Raw genomic sequence first — 24,825 nt, 5'->3', positions numbered from 1 at the left:
CAATTGTCGAGGCCGTAACGGCCTTTGTCGCTGCGTCTTGGCCAAAGTGGTCTTGGTGATGGTGGTCTTCAGTGTTAAGCTACCCAAGCCCAGCTCCGCCCCACTATGACGCTAATTGGTCGTGATGGCACAGGCCGAGGTAACGACGCGCTGTTGTGCTCGGAAGCGTGTTGAGAAAAGAAAAAGATGGAGTAGAAGAGAGGCACATGTGCTCGTGTGTCCGGTGACACACAGACTAGATGCTTCATGTACACGGAGTCTCCCGGCGATGACACCACTGCGACGACCACCTGCCCTTCCCCCACACTTGAACTGCTTTAACGTGGAGAAGATGGGCAAAGAGCGCCACGAAACTCAACGCTTAAATCATGGGTATCCCGCACTTGACGGGACTTGGTGTGTCAAGCTGTGAATCATCTTGGCTTCATTTGCCCGCCGTGTCCTGCCCAAACTGAAACTGCTGCCCGCGGTCAATCGTCTTCCGCAAGCACCCCAAAGCTCCAGCCACACGGCCCTCGGTTAGCCCTCGGAGAAAGCGCCGGTAGAGCGCATGTTCCCAGTTCCTGGCTGCATGTTCCTCAGGTCCGAGCAGCGAGCATACTCCGTGCTCGCGTGAGTCGCGCCCCTGTGGCTAGCCGTAGGCTATTCTTCTTAGTCTGTACTTTTTGTGCAAATATCGCGCAACGTGTCAGAAAATTTGCCATGTATGCTATTGGCCCAATGTGCTGAGGTTTGTACATGTGGAATCGAGCATGCCACCAATTCTGCGTCGCTAAAGTTAGACGACATCAAGTTGTTCACAACATCATGGCGAAGCTGAGATATGGTCGGTAGAGGAGATTTGGTATTTCGAAAGTGCCACTAAGTTCCAAACTGGCTCTATGCTGCACCAAAGTCGAAAGACGCCCTGAAATGATACACCCAACATAATCTACATGGAGGAGGAATGCGCTCTACTGCGCTTACCGCCTCCGTCGTTCGTCTATCATCGATGATGGTACAATCCAAACAGATTTTGGGTCGAAAAGGTATTAGAGAAAGGTCATGGCGTGTCGGGAGGATGGTATAAACGTTCGTATGACGAGAGACGCTTATTTGGTCTCCTCTTGGAGGAAGGTGATCAGGTCGTTACGGTCCTTGGGCTTCTTGAGGCCACCGAAAGCCATCTTGGTTCCGGGAATGTACTTCTTGGGGTTCTCGAGGTACTCGAACTGTGCTGTGTTAGCTGGCAGGTCTATAGCATACGAATTTGTGTGGCGTGACGTACAAGAGTCTCGTTGCCCCACTCGACGCCCTTCTGCTTGTTGGCATCGGTGTATGAAAAGCCCTCGACCTGACCGCTCTTACGGCCGAAGAGACCGTGTAGGTTGGGGCCGATCTTGTTGCCCTCACCCTCCTTCAGGGTGTGGCACTGAGCGCAGCGGGTCTTGAAGAGGTTGGCACCCTTCTTGGAATCGCCTGTGAGCATGTTAGCCATGTGCCGTGAACATTTTTTGTCGTCCAGCCGAACAATCCGCCACCTTCCCCCTTTGTCGCAAAGCTGCCACATTGTGCACACCGCTTCTTGAGTTACATACTATCCTGCCGGTGGGCTGCGGACAGTCTGCTGCTCACGAGGTTCGCATCTCGTTGTGCGCGCGGGCTCAATGGCTGGTGGACGCTCGTAGACAGGGTGAAAAACGGCCGATGACGTCCGACAGGTGTCAGGAAAACATACCCTTCTCGAAACCCATTTTGAAGATGTGAGGTTGGTGGTGTTAGGATTGAGTGTGTGTAGAGGTGAAGTGGTACGAGGCAGCGTGGTCGTGGTCGTAGCTGGGAGTCTGGTTGGGAGAAAAACTGGCAGAGTAGGAACTGAGAAACTGGTGAGAGTTTTAAGAATCCTGCCGTTAGCCGCGATGAAATGACGGGCCTTGTCGCGAGCACGGGTCACGGGATCGGCCAATCAGATGACAAGTATAAGTCAGTAGCAAATGTGCTCGGGTGGAACCGGTCCGGGATGGCAAACAGGAATCGCGATGCAATGGCGGTGCAGACGGCCGCATCTGGTCTTTGTTCCTCAGCCAACTTGCCCTTGGTGCTTTCACGCCACGCCGCCCACCCGCTGCGACGCTACAAACTATCTTGCTACAAACTCGGCAATCTCGCATGGAGCTTGTGAGCTGATGCCGTCACCAACTTTGGAAATGATGCGCCGGCTGCTGCGAGCACTCTCAGCATTCTCGTTCTCCGTGCCGTCCATTAGCAAAAAGCAATTAGCTTCTCTTTTCTCCGGTAGTTGAAGTAGACGCGTCTGGACCATCTGGTCGCCTTGCAGGACGCTTCGTCCCCGTCCCTGCTTTTGGAACCAAATACCGTATGTGAAGCCTGTACAAGGGTCCGCAAATCGATGTGACATCCACTAACCCGCGCACCTCCACGCTTCTGGTCCCCTAACCTAACGGGCCAGGATCATGAACACTATTCTCTGTTATCTGGACAGCTGCACATTACTATTTCAAGCGCCGACCAGGATCGTCACTATTCTACCCTCGTCACAAGCAGCCTTCTAGTGTCGGTCAGTCACACCTCAGCCCCAGCTGAACCGTTGACATCATCGTTTGCCCCGCCACACCTCGACAGACCGGATGGACCAGATTCCGGGCATTCTATATGCCGATGAGGACTTTACCACATGGCTAATACTCGGCGCCAGCAGAGGTATAGGGCTCGAGTTCGTCAGACAGCTGTTAAATAAGAACGAGCGCATCATCGCTACCGTACGAGAGCCTTGGGCTGGTCATGCCAGTGGCTTGTGGGGACAGGCGGGCAGCGATCATGGCCGATGCCAAATGTACACATGTGACATTTTGTCAGAGCAGAGCATCGAGGTATGCGCGTCTGCTGACCTTTCACATTTCCATCTCAGAAGAGCAACAACTAATCATGTACAGAAATTCGTTGCGCAACTGGCAATGATACCGAACCTAAAGATAGACTATGTCGTGCTAAATGCAGGTGTTCTAAGGTACCCGAATGTAAGTCCGACATCGTCGACAGTATGCAAGGGAGCCGCACTAACCCATATAGAGGGCCACTGAGCTGTATGTTCTCCGTTACCCAGCCCGTTGCGCCTTCCTGGTTCTGGCTAAAGCGTGCATTTCCAATAAACTTCAGTTGTCTTCACACACCTGTAGTACTGAAGGTTAACACCTGGCAGGTCGTTTGACGAATTTGCTTTCCACCTGCATACTAACACAATCGGGCCTATCATCACAGCGCAGAAGCTACTCCAAACGAACATCCCTATCGGCACCATCACATTCATGTCCAGTGATTCAGGCTCTCAAGGTAACTTCCGCGAAATGGAAGATGGCTTTGCTGCATATGCTGCCTCCAAAGCTGCGCTCAACATGGCGGTTAGACACATGGCTGCCGAGCTGAAGAGGAAAGACGATGATACCATCATTCTATGCATGCACCCAGGGGAAGTCGCAACAGACATGGCCAACGTCCAACTGCCATGGGAAGTCCAAGGTATAATCACGCCAGAAGAGTCGGTCATGAAGATGATTGAAGTCATCAAAAGCAAAGGCATACAGCACAGTGGTACTTTCTGGACTTATGAGAACAAGGTCAGTGTATCGAACCCTTTCCCCTACATCGTTGACTGATCTCGGCTCAGCCATATGTTTGGTGACGACTCGAGACGCTCATGTTGATTATGACACTCATCTCATATCTTCGCATACTCTTCGCAAAATCTCCGCTAGGCAGTACCTATACCCATGTACTAAAATGCATATACATCAGTACTCCGTTGGCTGTGAAAGTTTCATTATGCATGAACATCCAACCACTTCGAAGTCTGAATCGACAGATGATTACCGATCGTTTTCACGGGTACCTCCATACGCCCATCACGGCAGTCCAATTCAAGCCCTGTATCTTCCACCCTCAATCTCGCCAACCATTCTACGAACTTCATCTGTGTCCCAATCCAATCGCTCAGCACTGGTAGGCAAGTCATAGTCGACCAAGATCCGTACCGGTGTGTTCACCTTTGCCATCTTCTTCTTCTTCTTCTTCTCCTCCACTGATGCATTCTCTTGCGATCGTGTGTTCATCTTCGAAACATTTTGCTTCTGCCTGGATTGACTCCCAACCCTGAATTTGCTGTCCATGTGCCCTGAGAGCTTTGGTCTCGCAAGACCTATCCCACCTTCTTGGCTCAAGACACTATGCCCTCGCTTTTGTCGTTTTCGCTGATGCAAGTCACCGTCGAGGACAGCAGTGACGGAAGAGAACTTTGTACTTGCTGCAGACGAGTCCTTGACATTGGACATTGAATTGGCCTTTGAGCGTCTCCAAAATGAAGGGCAGCCACAGACGCCATGTTGCTGTTTGTTCTGGGGGCACTTGCGTTTGCCCATTGTGGTAACGGGCTGGCGCTAATATATCTTGGGTTGTGAAAATAATGAATGTATGGGAGAGCCTTCCTGTTGTTGCTGTTGTTGAATGAGGAAATATCAGGGACATTGATATGGAGGGATCAAAGTCATAGAGTGGAGAGAGATAAATAATTGATGACCGTTGGCGGTGAGTTGTGCTGCAAGTAAGAGGTACCTTCACCTGCGCACGTTCGACATAATCCCTGAGACCCGACACACAGTGTTTGGAGTCCACAACGCCTACTCGTACCCAAATCATCTACATGAAAGCTACCAGAGCCTGCCGATAACACTCGCTGCTACCTTAACTGCAACCAACGTCCCCACAGCCAATACCCCCATCCCAATCCCCAGCGCCTTCAAATTTCTCAATTCATTACTCAACGAAACTTTCTTCCTCTCCCCAATATCACCCAGATGTGTCAAGGTATCATACTGCGGTACATACTTGAAATCAAATGTTGTTTCCATGCCCGCCAACCCCCACTTCGCCTTCACTATCAACTGCCAGAAGATCTCCTTCGCACGGTCTATTCGTCTACGATCTGCATCGGGAAATAGTCGATATGTGTAGCAATAGAAGATAAAAAAGAGACATTGGCCTGCCATGAGCGACCAGTAGTATGCGGAGACGCGCTTCAAACCGAGGCGGTCGCAAAGCGCGTTACCATTTAGCCAGCGCGCACTGGCAGTCAACATGTCTGCTGAGGAGAAAGTTGGAGGCTCCTCCCTGAGAGCGTAGATGATATTGTTTGCCATTGTTTTGGACATTTCCGAGGGGTTGACTTCGTGGTAGAGGAGTGATTCCATGATGACCTTTGCTTTTGTTGGCTCCGATAGCCATTCATCTGGCGTGCCCATCAGGTATCCGATGTAGCGCCACAATGCTAGGTAGTCGTCAATTTCTTGTCTCCGAAGGAAGATGCCTTGACGAGGGAAGCTGAGGTAGATGAGTGTAGAGGAAAAGGTACCAATCGTTGCTATCTGATCCAGGTCATTGATCGGTATCCCCCATTCTTCGACGTTGAAATAACTGGGTCGCTCCTTGGCGAGCTTCATGATGCGTTGTCGGACTGCGGCGTGTAGGAAGCGGACGCGTATCGACGAAGCGAATCCCTCCCCGCCTGGTTTGAGCCCATCCAGTGTTCGCGTGCATTGGAGGATGTGCTGTGTGGTTTCGAATAGTCTGCCTCTTGCGACCTTGGTACTAAAGCCTCCAGTTCGTGCTAATGTCTCGACTACCCGCGCAGCGCCCATTCCACCTAGTAGCGACTGGAAAGTAAGACCAGTCAGGGCGGGTCCACCATAGCGGTAGAACACATCTTGACCTCTTGCGATCTGGTCCCAGTCCACCCAATCGGGAACAGTGTTTACCTCGCGCCATAGCTCCGCAAGCTTGGGGTCAGAGTCGTGATGTTCCTCCAGTAAAGCGTAAAGATCCCTTTTAGGTACTGGCAGTGGTTCTTTCTTTTCTTCCTCGGTGCCCGGAACTGATGATAGCGCGACACGATTACTATCGTTTCTTGGCAAAGCACCCTTGTGCGGTGGCGAGATAGCGTTCAAGCGGTCAAGACATTCCTCTGCTAGAACATCGTACGAGAACTTCATGGGTTTCATCTGTTCCGGAGTCAGATGTTCAGGCGTCCACTCGAATCGGTAGCCCCAGCAGCTGATAGTAGTCAGTACATGCAATCAATGCCAAGGTGATTTTCCACTTCCGGACATACTCTCTGGTGTTGGCTGTCCGCCTTTGGAACGGGTTGGACAAAGCCATGTTTGAGCAAAAGGGAAGGCGGGAAAGACACAGCTCGCTGATGATATGCCAAACGCTCAAATAACGGACGAAGCAGACGTGCTGCACAAGTACGGCGAGGATATTCCGCCATACGATACCGAGGTCCTAGCGCGCATGGGGGGGGGTGTGAGGGGGCCCACTTCCATTTTTGCCGCATTCGCCCCACGGAGATCTTTGGAGGAAACCTTGGAACTGCCACCGAACCTTAGGTAGTTAGCTGCAAGAGTTCCGTCGGCAGAGTAGTCTAGAGCAGAAACCGAGTACATGATGAATTGGACACCATTCAACGCATAGCGCTGCCGCTAACGTCTACACTACGTGCCGAAAAACCCCGTGGGCCGAGATTAACGAATCGCATCGCCAGGATTGCGCACTTCTCTATGACCCCCGCGATTCGAAAGGTCATTCTCGGCTCACAGGGTTTTCCGGCACGTAGGGATAGACGTTAGAGGCGGAGTGAGGGCGGAGCTTTCCCAATGCGATCAGAGCTGGACGCGCTGGGCAAAAAGGTTAGACGCGTCCTTGTGGGTTGAGCGACGGGCTTGGTAAAAGCACGACCCATCACGACACTACGATGCATATGTCTCATACATGGATAGGCCGAACAATATAGGGTGCGAAGATTACTGCGCTTTGCGAGAGCATCTGCTAATTCCAAGCGGTATATTCTAGGTAGGACAGTCTATAAGTTCTTGGTGTACTCTTCTCCTTAGTTGTAATCGCATCGTCCAGGCCATCCCGATGGATCTATGCCTGATGTCGTGCCGCAAAAGTAAAAGGTGCCATTCGATGCCAAGGCATAGTACATCGAACCCACCAGGCTGTTTGGGCCTGGAATGGTGGTCTTATAGATGTCAAAGTCAGCGTGGAGATTCTGGGGAAAAGATACACATCCCTCGAGTGAAGAACTTACCGTCCAGAAGGGAATATCACGGTACGCTCTCATAGAGCAAAACTCAGAGGCAATATTGCTTGCGCTCGCTTCATAAGGCTTTCCGGATCTGTCGGCGTTGCGAGCTGCCGCTACGATGTCGGCTTTCTGGAGCGTGGCACCGCCATTGTCGAAACAGGTCATGCTGTTGGGGAAGTTACATTCCGGATCGCACGCTCCGTCTCTGGTTTGGAGGTCCGGAATGGCGGTACCAGAGACAGCGGCGACGCCGAGGGCGAGAGCGACAATGGAGCTGGCGTGCATGATGAAGACTAGGGGTTGATTCGGGCGGTCTTTCAATTTGGCAGATGTTGCTGGAGTAGTAGGTGTATTCGTACCTACTAATATGGGTTTGGCGTCAACTCTTTATAGCGACAGCTGTTGCTAATAACGGACCTTGGGAGTGACCTCAGGAGGTGCCGAGACAAATGCGCGAGAATACCAAGCGCTTGGTACTTTCTATAAGCCGAAAATATGCCCGCGGTAATAAGTCTAATACATATATCGTATAAATCTCTTTATTTCTTTAGTAGTGCAGCTATCTTACTCCTTAGAAGGTGAACAGCGGAATTCGTTCCACCACCCAGTAAGTATAGTAGAGCACCCTAATTCGGTCCGAAGGCGTCCCTAATGAGTTATTACTCACAATGGCCATGCCAAAATCACCCCACCAGTAAAGCCCACAGCTAAGCAGAATAGCTGAAACAGCAAACCCAAATGGTCCAGGTTGCTTAAATAGTCTGAAGATGCATACAAGGACATTGATCAAGGTCGCGAGCCCGGTGAGACCAATATACACAAGTAGCACAAGAAAGATAGCAGTGCCGAGGAGGTGTCCGACTTTGCCATCTTCGTCTTCAACTGTGATCCATGAGTCAGTCATTGATGTATACAAAAGAAGTCATTGTTACTTACAAGGGAACGAGTAAAAAGCATATATTGAAAAAAATGACACGACCAAAAGCGGGACCGCCCAGAAGCATGCGAACCCGCGTCGATCGCTAAACATGCAGTGAATATGGATAATGTCCACCAAAACGTGAAGTACGATCTGCATCCCAGCAAGTATCAACAATGGGCGGGATCCTCGTGTACGAGCCATGGTAACGCCTGCAAGGATGATGGAGACGAGGGAGGAGAGCGTGACAACTGCGATATTCCAGCGTTCTTTTTCCAGTGCCATCCAGGGAACCAAAGGCCTTACTCCAAAGAAGTGGCACAGCATAACGTAAAAGGTCAGGGCATGAGAGACAGCACCGAGGACCCCATATGGTATACCGTACACTTCGATGTGCTGCCTGAGGTTCTTCGCGTTTGTGTCTTCGATGGCCCGGGGTTCAGGTTTTGATGTGTAAGGGTCGGCTGGGAATGCTTCTGCCGAGATGACAAGATAAGTTCCGAGAATTATGATGGTAAAGAACCGGCTGAGTCGTGAAGTCATCTTGGGCATGAGTGACGGCTCGTAAGGAACGGAAAACAAGAGTAGTTTAAGATAGAAAGATATCAATGTAAACGACAGCGTTAAAGGTGCAGGCACTTATTTGAAGTGCCCTTGTCACTCTCTGCGATATACCGAAGTGATCGTCGCTGAAACTCCCTTCCTCAAAAGAAAGTCTTCCGCCGACAGCGCTCGGCGAACTGCACGACGTTCTACATTTGGCGATAAATTCAGGGACGTTGTGCCCCCATCTACACTAGTCGTGCGCCTTCCGGCTGCTGAGAAATGATCCCAACGAACGGAAAACGCCACTCAACTCAGCTGCACTTTACAGCCTTGTCACAGTTTTCGCTATTTGCTCCACAACCGCTCGGCCTGTCATCGGAGGCCTTTGCAATCTTGTGTGTACATGGTGAGAAGACGAAAGAGGCTCGAATTGACGAGAGTTGGTCGCAGGAAGCGAGGCATCGCCTTGGCTCTCATGGCGCCTAAGCAGTACCACGATGAAGTTGCTGTCCAATCCATAAGAAGCAGAGAAAACTAGCAATTGAATGACAAAATAGACGCTTGAGGCGTGCAGAGAACGAGGCTGAATATTGGACTAGATGGAACTTTGCGACTGTAAAGAAAGGGCAAAATTCAAGCTGTCAGGGCCATGCGCAAGATAAGAAGGACCGAAGATACAAACAAAAGGCAAAGATCGTCGATGTTGTCAGGCGAAGTCTTGCAGCAAATGCTTGTAGTGCTAAGTCGGCACTTGTATATCACATTGGAGACTCCCAGGTGAATAGGACCTGAGTCTTGAGGTTGCGAGGGGTGCGAGGGGTGCGAGGGGTGTGAGGGGGGAGCTGTATCGCGACAAACTAAGGAGATTACGGAATTAGCAGTGTACTGAATAGATATCTGGATATGAAAAGAGTGGAGATAGCACCAAATGAGATGATCGGGGCATTAAAGTATCTGGTACGACGATGCATGTTACGTTTTGCGATGATGGTGTTGGTGGCCAAGTGGATGTGGGTCGGCTGCCCGTGGCAAGAAGTGCAGGTCTGTGCGCCGATCTTATGAACTTCGACAATAGAGCACCGTCGAAACTCAGACATCGACTACCATGAGTTGCCACAACTGCGCCAGAACGACGCTTAGTCTCTTCATTCGCTCCTTCGCAAAACCGGAGCAACACTTCGCTGGTCGACTCCCGCTACCACGTCCGCAACAATCGCGGTTTCTAACCAATGCGCGCCAACCGCGCAGAGCGTCTACCATACGTACTGCAGAACCACCAGAAGCGGACCCCGTAATCGAAGTAGACGATGCTCTCACGGGAGAGGTACAAAGAAGGAAGGAGCGCCCAGCATGGGCGGTGCAAAAGGAGGCTCTGAAAGAGAAACTGGGAGGTGCGGCATGGAACCCGCGCAAGAGACTGTCGCCCGACACCATGGAAGGCATACGACATCTGCACATGACGCAGCCCGATAAATTCACTACGCCTGTCCTTGCACAGCATTTCAAAATCTCGCCCGAAGGCATTCGCCGCATACTCAAGAGCAAGTGGCGACCCTCCGACGAAGAGTACGAGGAGAGGATGGAGAGGTGGAACAAACGTGGAGAGAGGATTTGGTCCAACATGGTAGAAATGGGAATCAAACCGCCGAAGAAGTGGAGGGAAATGGGTGTCGGCCGCGCAGAACATGGGGAGATACCCATTTGGAAGTCAAGAAACCGGAACCAGGTGGAGGTTGGCGACAGCGTCAACGACAATTTCAACGACAACTTCAATAACCATGTTCTGGTCGAGGATCTCATACCGACGGTGGACAAGTCAGGGAAGTCGACGTCAAAGACTAATCGTTTACGCCTGTCAGAGAGGCTCTGATATGCGAACTATGTTCTCCATATTCTCGTAGGCAACAACACAACATTACTACAACAATGCTATTGCGATGCTTCTCCCAAAAGGGTTCAAGTTGGCTAATATCCACAGTAGTACCTCGACCGTTTTAGGAATACGAACGTTTAGTGCAGATAAATGAGCATGACTGTTGAAGCTGCGTTCGTCATTGCTGTAATGACCAGCTACGCAGCTGCACTGCTGACGTTACTGTTAAAACTACCTGCGAAGCTTCAAAAGGACAGTATCGGCCATGTGGTGGTACGTGCGATGACGGGATTGGTGGAGGGGAATACACAAATTCTTTGAGGTGAATGTTATTTCTCCTGGAGCGCCGAATCGGCTATTAAGGGACATTCCTTCCATGGCAGACTCGAGTCTCGGAGGCGGAAGCTACTCCGCGGCCACCGGTTCGCTAATAAACGCTAGCTGCTAAACCCGACACTAGTCTGATCGAAACACAGCCGCAAACGGCATCAGCTAGGTGTATAAGTCCCCAACGTGGACTGGGAAATCAACGGACAGACATGCTCTGACGGCTACCAAATTTTAGTCTGTTCTCACCTTGCTTCTGTCTTGTCATTACAATGGTGGTTATTCGGCATTCATGCGTACTTTCAGCTCTTTTATTCCTGTCTGGCACCAGATCTCATGTCATCCCAATATCGAATACTCCACTGCATCCAAAAAGCACTACCTTCAATGATCAAACACCCGCTTCATGGTCCAAAGAGGCTGTCTTCACTCTAGTTGGTGTTTGTGTAGCAGTGTTCGGGATTGTTGTAGGGCTGCTTTCATCGCCTAGGCTACGGAAGTGGCTGTGCAAATCAATCAAATGTGAGTGACTAACTGCACTATAGCCTGTATTTCTTCCTTAAGACGTAGGATTCTGACACAAAGTACGCAGACTGTTCGAAAGCGAGGCGAGTGGAACGACTGCGACAAAGAGACGGGGCAAGACGTCAGCTCCAGGAGCGCTACAACGAATACCTTCGATTCAACGAGTTTCTCGAGATGCGCAGAGACAGCTCAAGCGCCAATCGTACTTGGTGATGATAGGAAACATCTGCCGGGGCGTACGAAGTGTTTCTACCGACAAAAGGCTTGCTTGTGCATTGTTTGACTTGTATCATTGCCTTCCTACCTTTCCCACTATACATGCATCCTATCGCGGTAGTGCGCGGACACCAGGTCTACTAACCTATACTTCCATCCATACCAAGTCAAACATCCGATTTACTCCGTCATATCCAACACAACCCTACCCTGCAACTTCCCTGCATGCATCTCCTTGAAGATATCTGTAAGCTTATCCATCTTCTCCGTCCTGAAATGTGTCTTGACAATTCCGCGTGCTGCAAAGTCCATGGTCTCAATAGCCTCCTTCCGCGATCCCACAGCTGACCCAACAATCTGCAACGAGTTGTTGACTATGTTACCAGGCCTCGCGCTCTGGATGGGTACATGGTCGCCCTCGGGGATACCAACACACACGACGCGGCCACCGAATCGAAGTAGATCAACTGATTGAGCGTACGCAGCATTGCTTGCCGTGCACACTACGACGGAGTGTGCGCCGAGGCCATTTGTAAGGGCTTTGACGGCTCCGATCATGTCCTCTGTGCCGTCTACGGGGAGGAAGTGCTCGGCACCACTTTCCATGATGATGTCCTTTTTGGAAGAGTGGTCGATGCCGATTATGCGGTAGCCGATTGCTCGAGCACCGAATTGTACAGCCAAGTGACCCAGTCCACCACCAGCGCCAGAGATCACGACCCAAGCACCTGATGCGGCATTCGTCTTGCGGAGTGCGGAATAGACCGTTACACCAGCGCAGAGGAGGGGTGCAGCGGCTGCAGGATCGAGGGTTTCAGGGATGGGCGTGACGTAGTTTGCGGCAGAGACGACGTATTGCTGAAAGGTACCTGGAGTGTAGTATCCCGATACTTTCTATTTACACTTGTCAGTTTCGGTGTCCAACAACAAAGCAATGAGCAAAACTTACACCATTCGAACACGAAGCATCTACGCCCGCTCTACAAGCCTCACACGATGAGCAGACCGCCGCAATCCACTTGACTCCCACGCGATCCCCAATCTTGACTGCCGAGCTCTCTGTTCCAGGACCCATCTTTACAATCTTTCCTACACCCTCGTGGCCACCTACTTGCCCTGGCTGAGTGGGGAAAGGCAGCACTTTCCAGGAGTTCGTCATGACGCCTAGGTCCGAGTGACATACACCAGAGTGCGTAAGGTTGATCAAAACTTCGCCCGCGCCTGGCTCGGGCATGTCCAGTTCAACGACTTTGGTGGAGATGGTGCCAGGCGCATCGTAGATGGCGGCTTTGTATTTGGAGGGGAGGGACATCCTGGGCAGCTGTATGCTGTACCGTGAGGTGTAGGAAGTACGGGTAGGAGATGATACGACGAAGGAGGAAGAGCGACTGGAATGGATGAGTAGAAGATGAACCAACGAACATTGACAGATAATTCCATTTATGTACCTTTCCCCGCACCGACAAACTACCGTCCATACTACCTTACTCTTTGTCGGATACCTACCTTGTCTCCGTTCTACAGCCTGATGTAGTCCATCACACGTACCCACCCGCCACTCAATTCACCTACCAAGCCAATAATGCAAACAGCACATTCGGACCGCTTCACATAGTCCAAACGGAAGACGTACGCGTTCAGTTACTCTCAAGGTGATTATCATACAACAACCAAAGCCGAGGCAAACAAACATGCGGGATCGGGGTCACAACTACCCCGCAATGGAACGCGCCCAGCCTCAAACCTACGTCGTGCGAGATGCAGGTGTGGAGTTGGCAACACTTTTGTTTGTGCTAGTCGGTGGGAAGTGTGATCAGTAACCGCAACATTGTAGAGTCCCGTGATGATGGGGCATCTCGGAGCTTATGTCTTGGCGGGTAGTGGAGACTTGCGGCCGTAGGTATGATTATATGATCATGTGCAGCTCGACAGCGATACACGAACTTACCACCGAGATGAGGGGGCTCGTTTAGTAATACGGTGGAGATCATATGTAAGATAAATCGTGGGACACCCTCGAATGCTGCGATACAAATCTCGTAGGTCGTCTACCACAACGACGGTTGTAAAACTAACGTGAACAAAGTCTAAGTGATAGATTCGATCGTTTTACATTTCTGGGTTTGACAAAAAGGAAAACAGTGGGACAGTGGATACGGCCTATATTAATGCGACTGTAGCGGCTTCAGCCACTAGACTTAATCTACAAGATTCGTCATCGTGGTAGGAATATTCCGTTCATGTAGTGGGAATCGGCCGTAACACGTCAGGAGGTCATGGGTGATGATTATTATTGTGGAAAGTGTTGAAGATAGATCTTGTAGACAGCTATGGTACAAACTGCTCAAATCCGTCCAAAGCACCCATTACTGATCAGCAGTATATTAAACATGCTGCGTAGCACCTTCCTTTCCTCTTACAGGAAAAGCATTTTGAAAGTGGTATAGTACAGAATCATTCGCGCATGTAAGCGTTAAGGGCGTTAGAAAGAAACGAGAACGCCCATGCAAGAACCCCGATGATGCTTCCCCGCTCCATGCTAGAAATATGTTGTGCGCCGTATGTATGAAAAAGATTTATGCACCCTGATTAGTTATGAAATGACTGGCCAGGAGCTCGTCGGCACTGGGACGCTTCTCGTGGTCGATGAGGAAGGTCTGCGCCAGGAATGTTCGGGCATCGTCGCCAGCGTTATCCGGAATTGTAGGGCTGGCATCGCCACTGCCACCAATCTTGAAGATGGCTTGCAGTTGGGTGCAGTTAGGATGCGGGTGGCTGCCAGTAAACATCTCTACAACGAGGCAGCCGAGCGACCAGATATCGGCTTTGCGGGTGTAGGCTGTCTGTCGAACGACTTCTGGTGCCATCCAAAAGACTGAACCTTGGAGAGAGACACGCTGAGCTCCCTTCTTACCGCCGCCTAGCGTCGAGGCTTCGATACGCTTTGAGATGCCGAAATCGGAAATCTTGACCGAGCCCTTGTTGTCGACAAGGATATTCGCACCCTTGATATCTCGATGGATGATGTCTCGCGAGTGTAGATAAGAAAGGCCAGTGAGAATCTGGCGTACGAAGTTCTGGATAAGAGACTCGCCAAGCGGACCGTAGTTGACCAGCATAGTCGCCACAGAACCACCCGGGACGTATTCGAGGAAAATGTTAAGGTGGCTCTCATCGGAGTTGGAGCCGAGGTACTGCACAATGTTCTTGTGCTTGAGTTCCCGAAGGAGGCCGATCTCGTGTTTCAGGGCTTCGACCATGTTCGTCTTCTTGTGATCCATCTGGGAAGCACCAGCCACCGAAGGAAGCTCGACTTGCTTGACGGCCATGAGCTCACCAGTAACGGCATGTAGCGCAAGGTAGACGCTTCCGAAGGAACCCTGTCCGATGAGAGCTCCCTTCATGTACTTGACGTTATCCCACGAGTCTTGTTCCAGATACTCGGCCAGCTCGTCATCTGACTCTTCACCATCCTCAGCTATAGCTTCAGAGAGGCGCTTGTTGAGCGAATCACCGTTCTCGGTGTTGCTGCTGCTGCTACCTGCAAGGCTGCTACCGCCGTCATCAAAGTAAGACTGCAGAGTGGTGTTGCCGTCGGGATCTGTAATGGCAAGAGTATCCGAGCCACTGTCACCACCAAACGAGACGTATGACTTTCGGTTTGGCTCGAGGGGCGACTCTTCATCCAGAGGTTCCAAGACAGAAGATGCCATGGAATCGCGGTAACCAGATTGGTTAGGTAGACCCAATCTCATGACTGATAGTGGGCGAAGTGGTCGGGCTTGGGCACCTCCCTGGAGCCACGTGTCGGCGATGGATGGCAGTGGTGGTGCATCCTTCAGACTAGAGGCAACGCTAAAGTTTGATGCCATTGAGAGACGCGAGGCCGCGCGGCTGAGTCGGTGAGAACGGCGTATCGACATGCGGACAGTCTTGTCGATCTCGTCTTTTCCGACATCAGGGAAGTAGGAGGTCAGGTCGGAGGTGATGAGTTCGCTGGGAGGTCGAGCACCGTAGAACTGCTTAAGCTTTCGGGCACGAGCATGGAAGATGGGCGACCTCGAAGCATCTGCAGGCCCCTCCAGATTCTGAGCTGTCGAGTTGATGTGGCGTTCCCGTTCTCTTGCAGACGTTGGCGATAGGGGGTAGCTGACAGCAGCGAGAGATTCACCCGTCAGCTTCTCGATTTTGATCTGGCTGCGATTGCTGGATGGCACGTAGACGGTAGAGTTTTGCTGGAAGTTTTGTTGTTGGTAAATGCCGGCGGCAGCCTTCAGTTGGTCCTCGTCAGGCTCTCCGGCATGGACCTTGCGGAGTATTAACCGGCCCCGTTCATGTCGATTTGCATCCTTGACAAGTCTGAAAAGCTCAATGTCACTCAAGCGTTCAGACAGCGAAGGGTCCGGCTCTCCGCTGTTGAGGATGTAGAAGCAGTAGTTCTTGACGTGAGCAGTGTTGAGGTGGCCTTTGGTTAGAGTTTTGAGCATCACCTCCTCGGCAGTCTTGCAGCCTTCGATGTTGACGACCGAGGTCCGTCCACCATCGTAGATGACACGCACGAGGGCCTTGTCGTGTGGGAGGATGGCGCTGTTGGTAGCGCTGTCCACGCTAGGACTGGCACGGACGTGGTGGGCGAAGCGGGCTGTTTGAGGTGTTTCGGTGGGCGTGGTGCGTTGATTTCGGGAGTACTGTGAAGTGACGTTGACAGAACTGCTGGAAGCACTAAGAGGATGGGCGCCATATGTCTTGCTCGTGAGCTCCTTGGGGCTGTTCATTCCTCCTTGGCGCTGTGACCGCAGGTTACGGGTCTCTTGGTCGACAAGAGGAGAGCCAGGACGCGAGGGAGGTTTGGCACCGTATGCGTAGCTGCTGAGGTCGGCATTCATGATTTGCCTGGACATGCGCTTCTCGGATCGCGAGCTTACGGGGTTGGAGGAGGCGGTTGGGGGAGGATTTGATCGCGCAGAGTGAAGGGGTCGAGGAGAGCCGGAGGAGGGTGGGGTGTATGCGGCGTTGTCGAGAGTAGCAAGCGATTGCCTGTTTGATGTCCTTCTAGAGGCCTTTTTGTATTCCTTGTTGCGCAATTGCTTTGCCTGGGAGCCGATGCGGACGCGGTCGCCGACCTTCTTGATGCCCATGTCTTTGAGGTGGGTCTGGTCCATCTCCATCAAGTTCTCGCCGTTGATGTGGTTGTGCTTGAACAGGTCGACATACTGGGCGCAGTTGATACGCTTCAGCCAGTCGCCAACCTTGTCCTCGTCCCAGTGTCTGTACATGTTAGTGGCGTAGGTAGAGGTCAGTCGGCACGTGGAGCTCACCTAATGGCGTCCGGGGCATCGTATATTTCGGAGAACTCTGACTCGGTGGGAGAAGCAAACATTGACTGCTCGGCTCGGGTGTTTGAGGCATGGTTGCGGTAGCTGGAGAGGCCAGCATTGTACTGGGCCGAGGATTGTGCAGCACTCCCACTCATGGAGGGTGCGGGATATGGAGACTTTGCGGCAAGCATGGCCATGTCTTGGCCTGTGTGTGTGTGTGTTTGGAAGAAGTCGAGGGCGGTGAGTTGAGCAGGTGGAGCGGTCGGTCGGGCGGGCGGTCGTCGTATCGGTCTGTCCACTCTTCTATCTCATATATGCATCATGGAAATGCTAGGCGTGATGAGATGGTGGACGCGGTGAAGGTGGGTATGGTAAATGGAGGATATGCAGGTCGAGTGACCGGGGTGTGGTGGTGGACGTGGTACGGGAGCAGCCCTGGGTGGTGATACCAAGAGCGTATTAGGCCGGGGGGTCGCAACAGCGATGTGAGACGCTACAGGTGAGTGGAAGCGTGCTGGAGGAGCTTGTTGCAAGTCACTCGGTCGCTCGGTCGGGCGGCGGGCGAGGAATGCTGGATGCGGGTGCAAGGCGTCGTGGGATGGTTGGGGTGAGGTGGGCTGCAGGCAGACGGCCTTGTCTTTGTGGGAATGGGGGTTTCGGCCTTCTTTATTACGGCGTTCGCGTTGCCCCCCCGGGAAAGATGGGCACGGAACAGGTCGGTGAGATAGGGAAACAAGACACGGTCGCGAAACAGAGGATGATCCCGTCGTGTTTAGCTGGAGCGAGCGCGGGCGCAGAGATGCCTTTTGCCATGGCTCGCGGCCGCCGTGACATCTGAAACGACTAGAGTCTGGGACCTGTGCCGGCTAGCCCCAATGCGGCCGGCCAACGGCGGGCCTCTGTCCAATCACTGCGCCGCCGCCACGCCGCTGTCTTTGTCAGCGCACGCAGCCAGCACACACATGTCGCGGGGGCCCGTGGAGCTGGTCGGGACTTTGATCGCACACGGCTGTTGGCCATCATGCAAACGCGTCGTTGTTGATGCGTCGCCGTCCAAGTCGTGAAGCTTTGCGGGCGCTACCCAGGCCCAGCACCGTTGGCGACTAGCCTGCATGTCCCTCGCGGTCTAATATAATCTTGGCTCAGCATGCTAGAGGGCCCGGCTTCAGGGACAGCCTCGTCTGCTTGAAATAGCTACCCGGCCCTTTCTTCACCGCAGTGCCTGTCCTCATCGCCCATCCATCTGCCGACTCTTCATGTCCTTGCGCCGCTGTTTGCTGAGTCTGCCTGGCGCGTTACAGAGTGCTGCTGCGAACGCGCACAAGAAGCAGTCTGGCGCCTACCGAGATGCCGTCTGTCTCACGACGGCCGCCTCGCTGCTTTGCACCTCGCTCGCATTCCGGTAACCGCCCTGTTGCGCATAAGCCCGCCCTGGCTGATGGAGCATCCCCCATCATGCCACCCGCACCCCTTTGCGCTTGTTTCTCATAAGGTGAGCGGGGATGAATGGGCTGAATGTCATGCTGTAAACCCGGACGCGCAGTGGCCAGCAGCTGGTGCTGCCGTGTGGTTGAAACAAAAGACATGCAAACGGCGGAACCACGCCGCGTCACTGGCAGCCGTCGCTACCACCCTCTTGACGTGCGCTAGGCATGACGACTGTCTACACTACTGAACCAAACAAACATAATCACCCGCCGCTCTGCGAATCTCGTGTCCCCAGCGCTGCTGCTCTTCAAGTTCCCGTCCATCCTGCGACTCGGCTGGAGTTGGCGGTTTGATAGACGTGATGACGTTCGTCCATTCCCAAACCTGCGTATGACGCAGACAGCAGGTCGCCTACATCCCAGCCTGCGGCACGTCCATGGCGCCGCACGCACAAGATGGCCCAGCACAGCCAGTCAAACATTGCTCAAGATATCGCTGTCCTACCTGCTGCTTGTTACGCTCCTGCTCCTGCTCCTCCTCATCCTCCTTCTTCTGTCCAGGGTATCGCTGCCTTGGAAAACGAAGAGCCGGCAATCGACCGGGCTGACCCGTGTTTGTGACCACAGCCTTTCTTCCAACATCTTTCTCCTTCCGCAGCCCACGTTTCCATTTCCCTGTCCTCTCTAGAAACCTGTCACTATTGCACCTGCATGGAAATTCTGCAATAGCAGCAGCACTTGTTCGCTGCGCTCCACAAACGGTCGCCTACTCGACCACTTCCACCTAGCAACGTCATACTGCAGGTGCTCCCCGAGCGCTTGCCATTGGGCTCCAGCATGGCCTATCGTGACCATCCCGACCACCACACCGGCTCCTACGTCTCGCCTTTTGACAAACAATACTACGACCGTGATAGGAGTCCCGACTATGGCACGAGACCAAAGTCTCGCTCTGGCACCGACGGGTCCGACTACCAGCCTCGTGACACCAGCCCGGCCTGGGACCGCCGTAGTATCGACAGTGGCTCGCAGCCAATGCAGCAGCCGTTGAAGAGTGCCATCGGCCATGCCTTTGAAAAGTCAGATGCCGCCAGAGTTGTGGACCCGCATCTCATTGCTCAAATCACCGAGCAGGTCAAGAAGTCGGTCTTGGATGAGATCAAATCAAGCGGCATGGCTGGTACGACACTCCCTCAAGCCGTACCCGCCTCCCCGCAACAATGGAGTCCACCCTCGCCAGTGTCGACATCAAACTCGATTCCACCCCGCGACGTCTATACCCCGCCTTCCCCGAAGCGCACCGACTTTCCACGCCAACCATCTCCGGAGCGCGACCCCTTATATCGCGACCCACTACTAGATGGGAACAGCGATATTCCTACCCCGCGTCCTGAGAGAAGCGCACCGGCAGAGCGGGAGCGACCGTCTGCGCGACCAGGCCCTGGGCCCAGAATGATGACCGAAGATTATACTCCGATTGAGAAGATGTGGCAGCGACTGTTCGAGGCAGACGGTCAGCCTCTGCCTCGTCTCGGCCAGCTCTTGCGGGGGTTGGCTCTGCATCTGGTGCGCATTCAAGCCCCTACTGTGATAACGTGCTAATAATCGCATAGATTGAAGACTACGAACCAAAGCACAGTTTAGTCATCTCTCCTGCCAAGATGCTCAAGTTCTACGATGAAGTCAAGCTCAAGGATGAGATTTACCCATGGCAAAGTAAGGCAGGCTACCGCATGTCATCTCGTTATTGTGCTAACGTATGCAGCAATCTTCGGAGAAGTCTCTTACTCGGCACTGTCAAAGATATACCGCGACATGCGATGCCAGCACCATCTCATTCAGGAGCATCCCGCCGAGGCTCCTTACATCCCTGCACTTACTCCTGCAGGCTTCCAGGAGTGGATGACTACGATGATCCAGGCCTATCCCGATGCCGAGTACGAGCGACTGGTGAAGGCAATCCGGGACATGCCCATCAGCAACGCGGACGACCGGAAGGAACGCTTCCCGAAAGAACTTCCTCGTAGGATGTTTCCCACCGTCGAGAACCTACATGCGCAGCAAAGGTGTGCCGCAGCCTTGTCCTCTGAGGGTGTTGGTCCGCTACGTAGGGCGCCCACCTTCCCACCACCACCGCCCAAGACGGCTCCTCCATCAGGGCCTAACCTTGAGCGCGAACGGAGCCCGTACTCCGGAAAGCCTGAAGTGAGGCCGTTTGACTTCGAAGACGAGCCCATGTCTACATCAGTACCCATCGAACGAGAGCGCAAGCCATATTCAGCGGCTCCGGGTGGCGGCAAGTCGTACACCGACGACATGAGCTCCAGTACCTACTCTGATGGTGCCGCGAATGAGAGGCGTCGACGTGCACAATCAAACGCCGGTCAAGGACCATTCCCGCCACCCCCCACTGATGCTCACTACCACCAACAGCCTCGTCACGGCTCGAATGCCCGACCGCGAAGCCCAAGCTTCTCCAGTTACGGTACCCAGTCAGACCCAACCGTGCGAGACATTCCCAACAATTACTATGCTTCTAACATGCACAATGTCGCGGATGACTCTCATCGATACGGCAGAGACTCTGACACCAAGCGGCACACTCGTCAGCGAAGCGGTACTGGTGGCATGAACGGATCTTTCGACTTTCAGTCCAGATCCGCATACGACGATGATGATTATCTGAGATCGAGGTGGAACTAAAAAAAAAAGAAGAATGAACCAGAGGTTTCGGCTTCCGTCGCTACTTACTAATCAGTCATGTCACGATATGACGGGCCTGCACCGCCCACCGAATTTATGACTTTACGACATATACCCCAAGTTTCCTGTCGCTGCAGCCCCCTCATTTCTGGTTTCGGTATGTTTGCTTAGCAGAACAGTATGTCCTTTTGCATCCATACTAGTCTTTGCCACATACCCCGTTTGGCGTTGCTTTCCTTTCCTACTGTGGTTATCTTGCCGGAGAGGACGGTCGCTGTACAATATTATCATGTGCGTTTGTCGAACTGGTTGACGAATTTGTTTTTCCTCGTTGCGTCCGCAGTGCAATTTGTGTAAATAAATGACGAAACGTGAAACCAGTAGCCACGCCCCAATATACTGCTTTTCTTTACATCAAACGCTCAGTTTCATGAGGATACGTCTACGCATATCAACGCAATCAACGCACCAACAAAGCTGTAATCTCAACACACTCTACCCTGACCAGTACGCTGCTTGGCCCCTTACTTTGACTCCCTGGCCTTCTCAACACTACTACTTTTGGTCAGTCGCCAAACGAATCTAGCTATTCCTGAACCCATCTTCTTCAACCTCTCACCGTGTGTCTTTGCTAACCTCACTTCTTCTTCCTTGTCCAGATCAGACATGGATTTCAGCTGCTCTTGTGCCAGCATGTCTCCCAGATGCTGAGCTGGTTTTCTTGAAGACGAAGATGAATTCTGTCGGGTGACCTGGGTCCCTAGTGCTTGGGGCTGGTCAGGGAAATATGATTTGTTGGAGCGGGAATAGGACGAAGGGAAGCGCGGGACAGGACTGCGGTGGGGGGTGGCGCCAAAGTGGATATGGGATTGGGATGGGGTGGCGAGCCGGGGTGAAGAGGGAGGAGTGTGGAATGGGGTGGTAGTGGTAGTGGTATCGTTGGATGACATCTTGGTGGTGTCTTTGCTCTGGCTCCTAGCTGACTGGAGTGCTGTATCGGAAAGAGGGAAAGAGTGAGAATCGGAAGGGGTTCTCAAACATGATATGAGTGTCTCAAAGGTGCTGACACAGTGTATGGAACCAGCATGCGTTTACAGTGTTTGTTTAGTCTCACCTCTATGTTCGTGCCCAGGTGTGAAAGAGAGTATGCCAGGCCGAGATCAGTCTCTGTCTTTCTGCTAGATGCTCTGGATACCGACGCATTGTCCCGTAGCTCATATGTCCATCATGTCGTCCAGCGTCTAACCGCTTGAGCTTTGGCTGGCTATGCAGCCAGGTTTCCTTCAAGTCCGTCACGAGATAGGCACCATCTTTCTGATAACATCCCTTTGTCTCAAGCTTGGTCATTCTGGAAAACCACGCCGCTCTACGCCTACACAGTCGTCGCAGCATTACTCCATGAGTCATGCTATTTCCCAAACCCATATGTTCCATACGCAAAAGGCTTTCATCAAGAGACGTACCGCACATGAGAGAATTGAGTCATGCTATGTACCGAGCGAAGAGCAACATCAAGCCTCGTCTTTCTTTGGTCGGCGCTCTCTCTCGCAACTTTGTGATCATCGCTTGAACAAAATCTACGACGACGATGAGAGTAGGCGAGACGCGATGGACGTGTTCATGCTCGAGTAATGGCGATGCAGTGAGTGGAGTCGGGAAGGCTTTCTACAGTCTTTCCACTACCTATCAAAATCACTTTCTGGACTACGAGAACTACATGCAAGTTTTACCGTTTGGTGCAAGTCATTCTCCTGGCAAGCACAGCGAAGATGGTATTAGATGTGAGAGTAGGGTGGATAGACTACCAACGCAACATAATGTACGGTTCGATAGAAGGTGGGATAAGGAAGAGGGTGGATGCAAGAGTGGAGGGTGAAAGGAAGATTGTCGTTCGTGTAAGGATGCTCAATAAAGGATGGGTAAGAGGCGAGGAATCTCACAGGTAACAGGAGCATGTTATATCAGAAACCAATTAACCTTCATTCTTCTCGCAGTCACCCTATAAAACCGGGGTAATCGCGACATTGTCAACCTGAACCTCCTTCGGTGAACCAACTGTGCCTGAATAAGTAAACTCGATCCTCAGGATAATCGGATTATTACCCCCCACACTGAAATATCCACCATTGACAGCCATGGCAGAAGTAAAAGCAGTAGATGTGATCACACCACCAGCCAGAGGAACATCATTGACGTATAGGACCGCAGATACAACACCAGAAGTTGTTACGCGACGGGCCTGGAAACTCACTTGATAATTAGTTCCAGGGCACACACTGACGGCCTGGACGACGCGTTGCGGCAAGTTACTGTTGCCGGAGTTGATTCTTGATCGGAGAGCGGTTGAGCCTGCGGAAACAGATACTCTTTCCACATTCGCATCGCCGGCAGTGAGGACGCTCCATGTGCCGGACAGAGCAGTCTCAAAATCGCCATTGACAACGGCATTGGGCTTTGGGGTGCATGAGCCAGCACCAGCACTGGGCGTGGCAGTTGCAGTGACCGTGACCGTCGAAGCAGAGACAGTCTCCGTAGTGGTCGTCGTAGATTGCTCGCCTGGGACGGTGACAGTAGAGTCCTCTCCAGGCAGGGTTACCGTCGTTGGGATGGTGACGGTAGAGTCCTCTCCAGGTAGAGTCACTGTTGTGGGGATGGTGATGGTAGAGCCCTCTCCAGGCAGGGTCACCGTTGTGGGGATGGTCACGGTAGTTTCCTCTCCAGGTAAGGTCACTGTTGTTGGGATAGTAACAGTCGTGATTTCTCCCGCACCAGGAACTGTGAGGGTAGCTGTTATCTCTTCACCAGGGAGGGTCACTGTTGTTGGGATAGTGACTGTTGTCTCTTCCCCAGGTAGAGTTACTGTCGTTGGGATGGTAACGGTTGTGATTTCTCCCTCGCCAGGAACTGTGAGGGTGGCTGTCGTCTCTTCACCAGGTAGAGTTACTGTCGTTGGGATGGTAACGGTTGTGATTTCTCCCTCGCCAGGAACTGTGAGGGTGGCTGTCGTCTCTTCACCAGGTAGAGTTATCGTCGTTGGGATGGTAACAGTCGTGATTTCCCCCGCACCAGGAATTGTAAGGGTAGCTGTTACCTCTTCACCAGGGAGGGTCACTGTTGTTGGAATAGTGACTGTGGTTTCCTCTCCAGGTAGAGTTACCGTTGTTGGGATGGTAACAGTTGTGATTTCCCCCTCACCAGGAATTGTGAGGGTAGATGTTGTCCCTTCACCAGGGAGCGTAATAGTAGATGCATCTCCAGGAATTGTGACGGTTATGACTTCTCCTTCGCCCGGAATAGTGATCGTTGTGGTAACCTTGTCACCAGGCAGTGTGACTGTGGTGATAACGCCAGGAATGGTGATGGCAGACTGAGATGCAGTTACAGTAACGGCAGAGCAAGAGGAGGTACCAGGCGACAACGATGGGTGTGTTACCTCGGCGGAGGATGATCGTGGAGGTACGACGACGGAGGTCAAGGTTGAACCAGTGGCAGCAGAGGATGGGGCACCATTGCATGAGCCAAAGCCTTTCTGGCAATTGCTGGCAGCGCAGTACGCATTTGTACTTCCGCAATAGCTGTCGCGATGCGTTAGATTGGTTCTGTCAGTCCGGGAAGGCGCCTCTTACCTATGTTGGGAACAGCAGTCACCGTAGCGCGAACCCGCGCAAGTTTGACCTCCATGCTGTGGACCACAGCGTCCATTTTTCGAGATATTTGTTGCAGGAGGACTCGGCGATGTCTTACACTGCCCGTAGTTTGCCTGGCATCCGGTGTTGCAGTGTTCTGCTGTCGCGCCACTTTTGCTTGTTAGCCTGGGTCAGAAATAACTATAATAT

General features: G+C 52.5%; 8 protein-coding genes across 8 annotated transcripts; 3 read left to right on the top strand and 5 right to left on the bottom strand.

Moving 5' to 3' along the window:
- Positions 1–825: 825 nt before the first annotated feature.
- Positions 826–1,872, bottom strand: ACET3X_009298 (uncharacterized protein). The gene is made up of 3 exons (XM_069455477.1): positions 1,718–1,872; positions 1,268–1,458; positions 826–1,211 (listed from the first exon to the last, which is right to left on the bottom strand). Exons 1-3 carry the CDS (start codon positions 1,731–1,733, stop codon positions 1,092–1,094), a joined length of 327 nt encoding a protein of 108 aa, XP_069303375.1. The 5' UTR covers positions 1,734–1,872; the 3' UTR covers positions 826–1,091.
- A 755-nt stretch (positions 1,873–2,627) lies between these two features.
- ACET3X_009297 (uncharacterized protein) lies at positions 2,628–3,679 on the top strand (the record flags this gene model as incomplete). Its single annotated transcript, XM_069455476.1, has 4 exons — positions 2,628–2,870; positions 2,934–3,031; positions 3,200–3,614; positions 3,665–3,679. The coding sequence occupies 4 exons, from the start codon at positions 2,628–2,630 to the stop codon at positions 3,677–3,679; spliced, it is 771 nt and encodes a 256-aa protein (XP_069303374.1).
- Positions 3,680–3,914: 235 nt separating this feature from the next.
- Positions 3,915–6,204, bottom strand: ACET3X_009296 (uncharacterized protein; the record flags this gene model as incomplete). The annotated part of the gene is made up of 3 exons (XM_069455475.1): positions 3,915–4,146; positions 4,879–6,099; positions 6,158–6,204. 3 exons carry the CDS (start codon positions 6,202–6,204, stop codon positions 3,915–3,917), a joined length of 1,500 nt encoding a protein of 499 aa, XP_069303373.1.
- A 730-nt stretch (positions 6,205–6,934) lies between these two features.
- ACET3X_009295 (uncharacterized protein) lies at positions 6,935–7,420 on the bottom strand (the record flags this gene model as incomplete). Its single annotated transcript, XM_069455474.1, has 2 exons — positions 6,935–7,069; positions 7,139–7,420. 2 exons carry the CDS (start codon positions 7,418–7,420, stop codon positions 6,935–6,937), a joined length of 417 nt encoding a protein of 138 aa, XP_069303372.1.
- A 2,285-nt stretch (positions 7,421–9,705) lies between these two features.
- Positions 9,706–10,470, top strand: ACET3X_009294 (uncharacterized protein; the record flags this gene model as incomplete). Its single annotated transcript, XM_069455473.1, has 1 exon — positions 9,706–10,470. One exon carries the CDS (start codon positions 9,706–9,708, stop codon positions 10,468–10,470), a length of 765 nt encoding a protein of 254 aa, XP_069303371.1.
- A 1,251-nt stretch (positions 10,471–11,721) lies between these two features.
- ACET3X_009293 (uncharacterized protein) lies at positions 11,722–12,853 on the bottom strand (the record flags this gene model as incomplete). Its single annotated transcript, XM_069455472.1, has 2 exons — positions 11,722–12,435; positions 12,491–12,853. 2 exons carry the CDS (start codon positions 12,851–12,853, stop codon positions 11,722–11,724), a joined length of 1,077 nt encoding a protein of 358 aa, XP_069303370.1.
- Positions 12,854–14,117: 1,264 nt separating this feature from the next.
- Positions 14,118–17,056, bottom strand: ACET3X_009292 (uncharacterized protein; the record flags this gene model as incomplete). Its single annotated transcript, XM_069455471.1, has 2 exons — positions 14,118–16,809; positions 16,860–17,056. 2 exons carry the CDS (start codon positions 17,054–17,056, stop codon positions 14,118–14,120), a joined length of 2,889 nt encoding a protein of 962 aa, XP_069303369.1.
- A 1,052-nt stretch (positions 17,057–18,108) lies between these two features.
- On the top strand, positions 18,109–21,403 carry ACET3X_009291 (uncharacterized protein). The gene is made up of 3 exons (XM_069455470.1): positions 18,109–19,852; positions 19,900–20,002; positions 20,052–21,403. Exons 1-3 carry the CDS (start codon positions 19,124–19,126, stop codon positions 20,987–20,989), a joined length of 1,770 nt encoding a protein of 589 aa, XP_069303368.1. The 5' UTR covers positions 18,109–19,123; the 3' UTR covers positions 20,990–21,403.
- Positions 21,404–24,825: the final 3,422 nt, after the last annotated feature.

Source organism: Alternaria dauci, chromosome 9 (genome assembly GCF_042100115.1).
Source record: "Alternaria dauci strain A2016 chromosome 9, whole genome shotgun sequence".
Taxonomy (NCBI): Eukaryota; Fungi; Ascomycota; class Dothideomycetes; order Pleosporales; family Pleosporaceae; genus Alternaria; species Alternaria dauci.
This window is presented reverse-complemented; position numbering and strand designations above follow the sequence as displayed.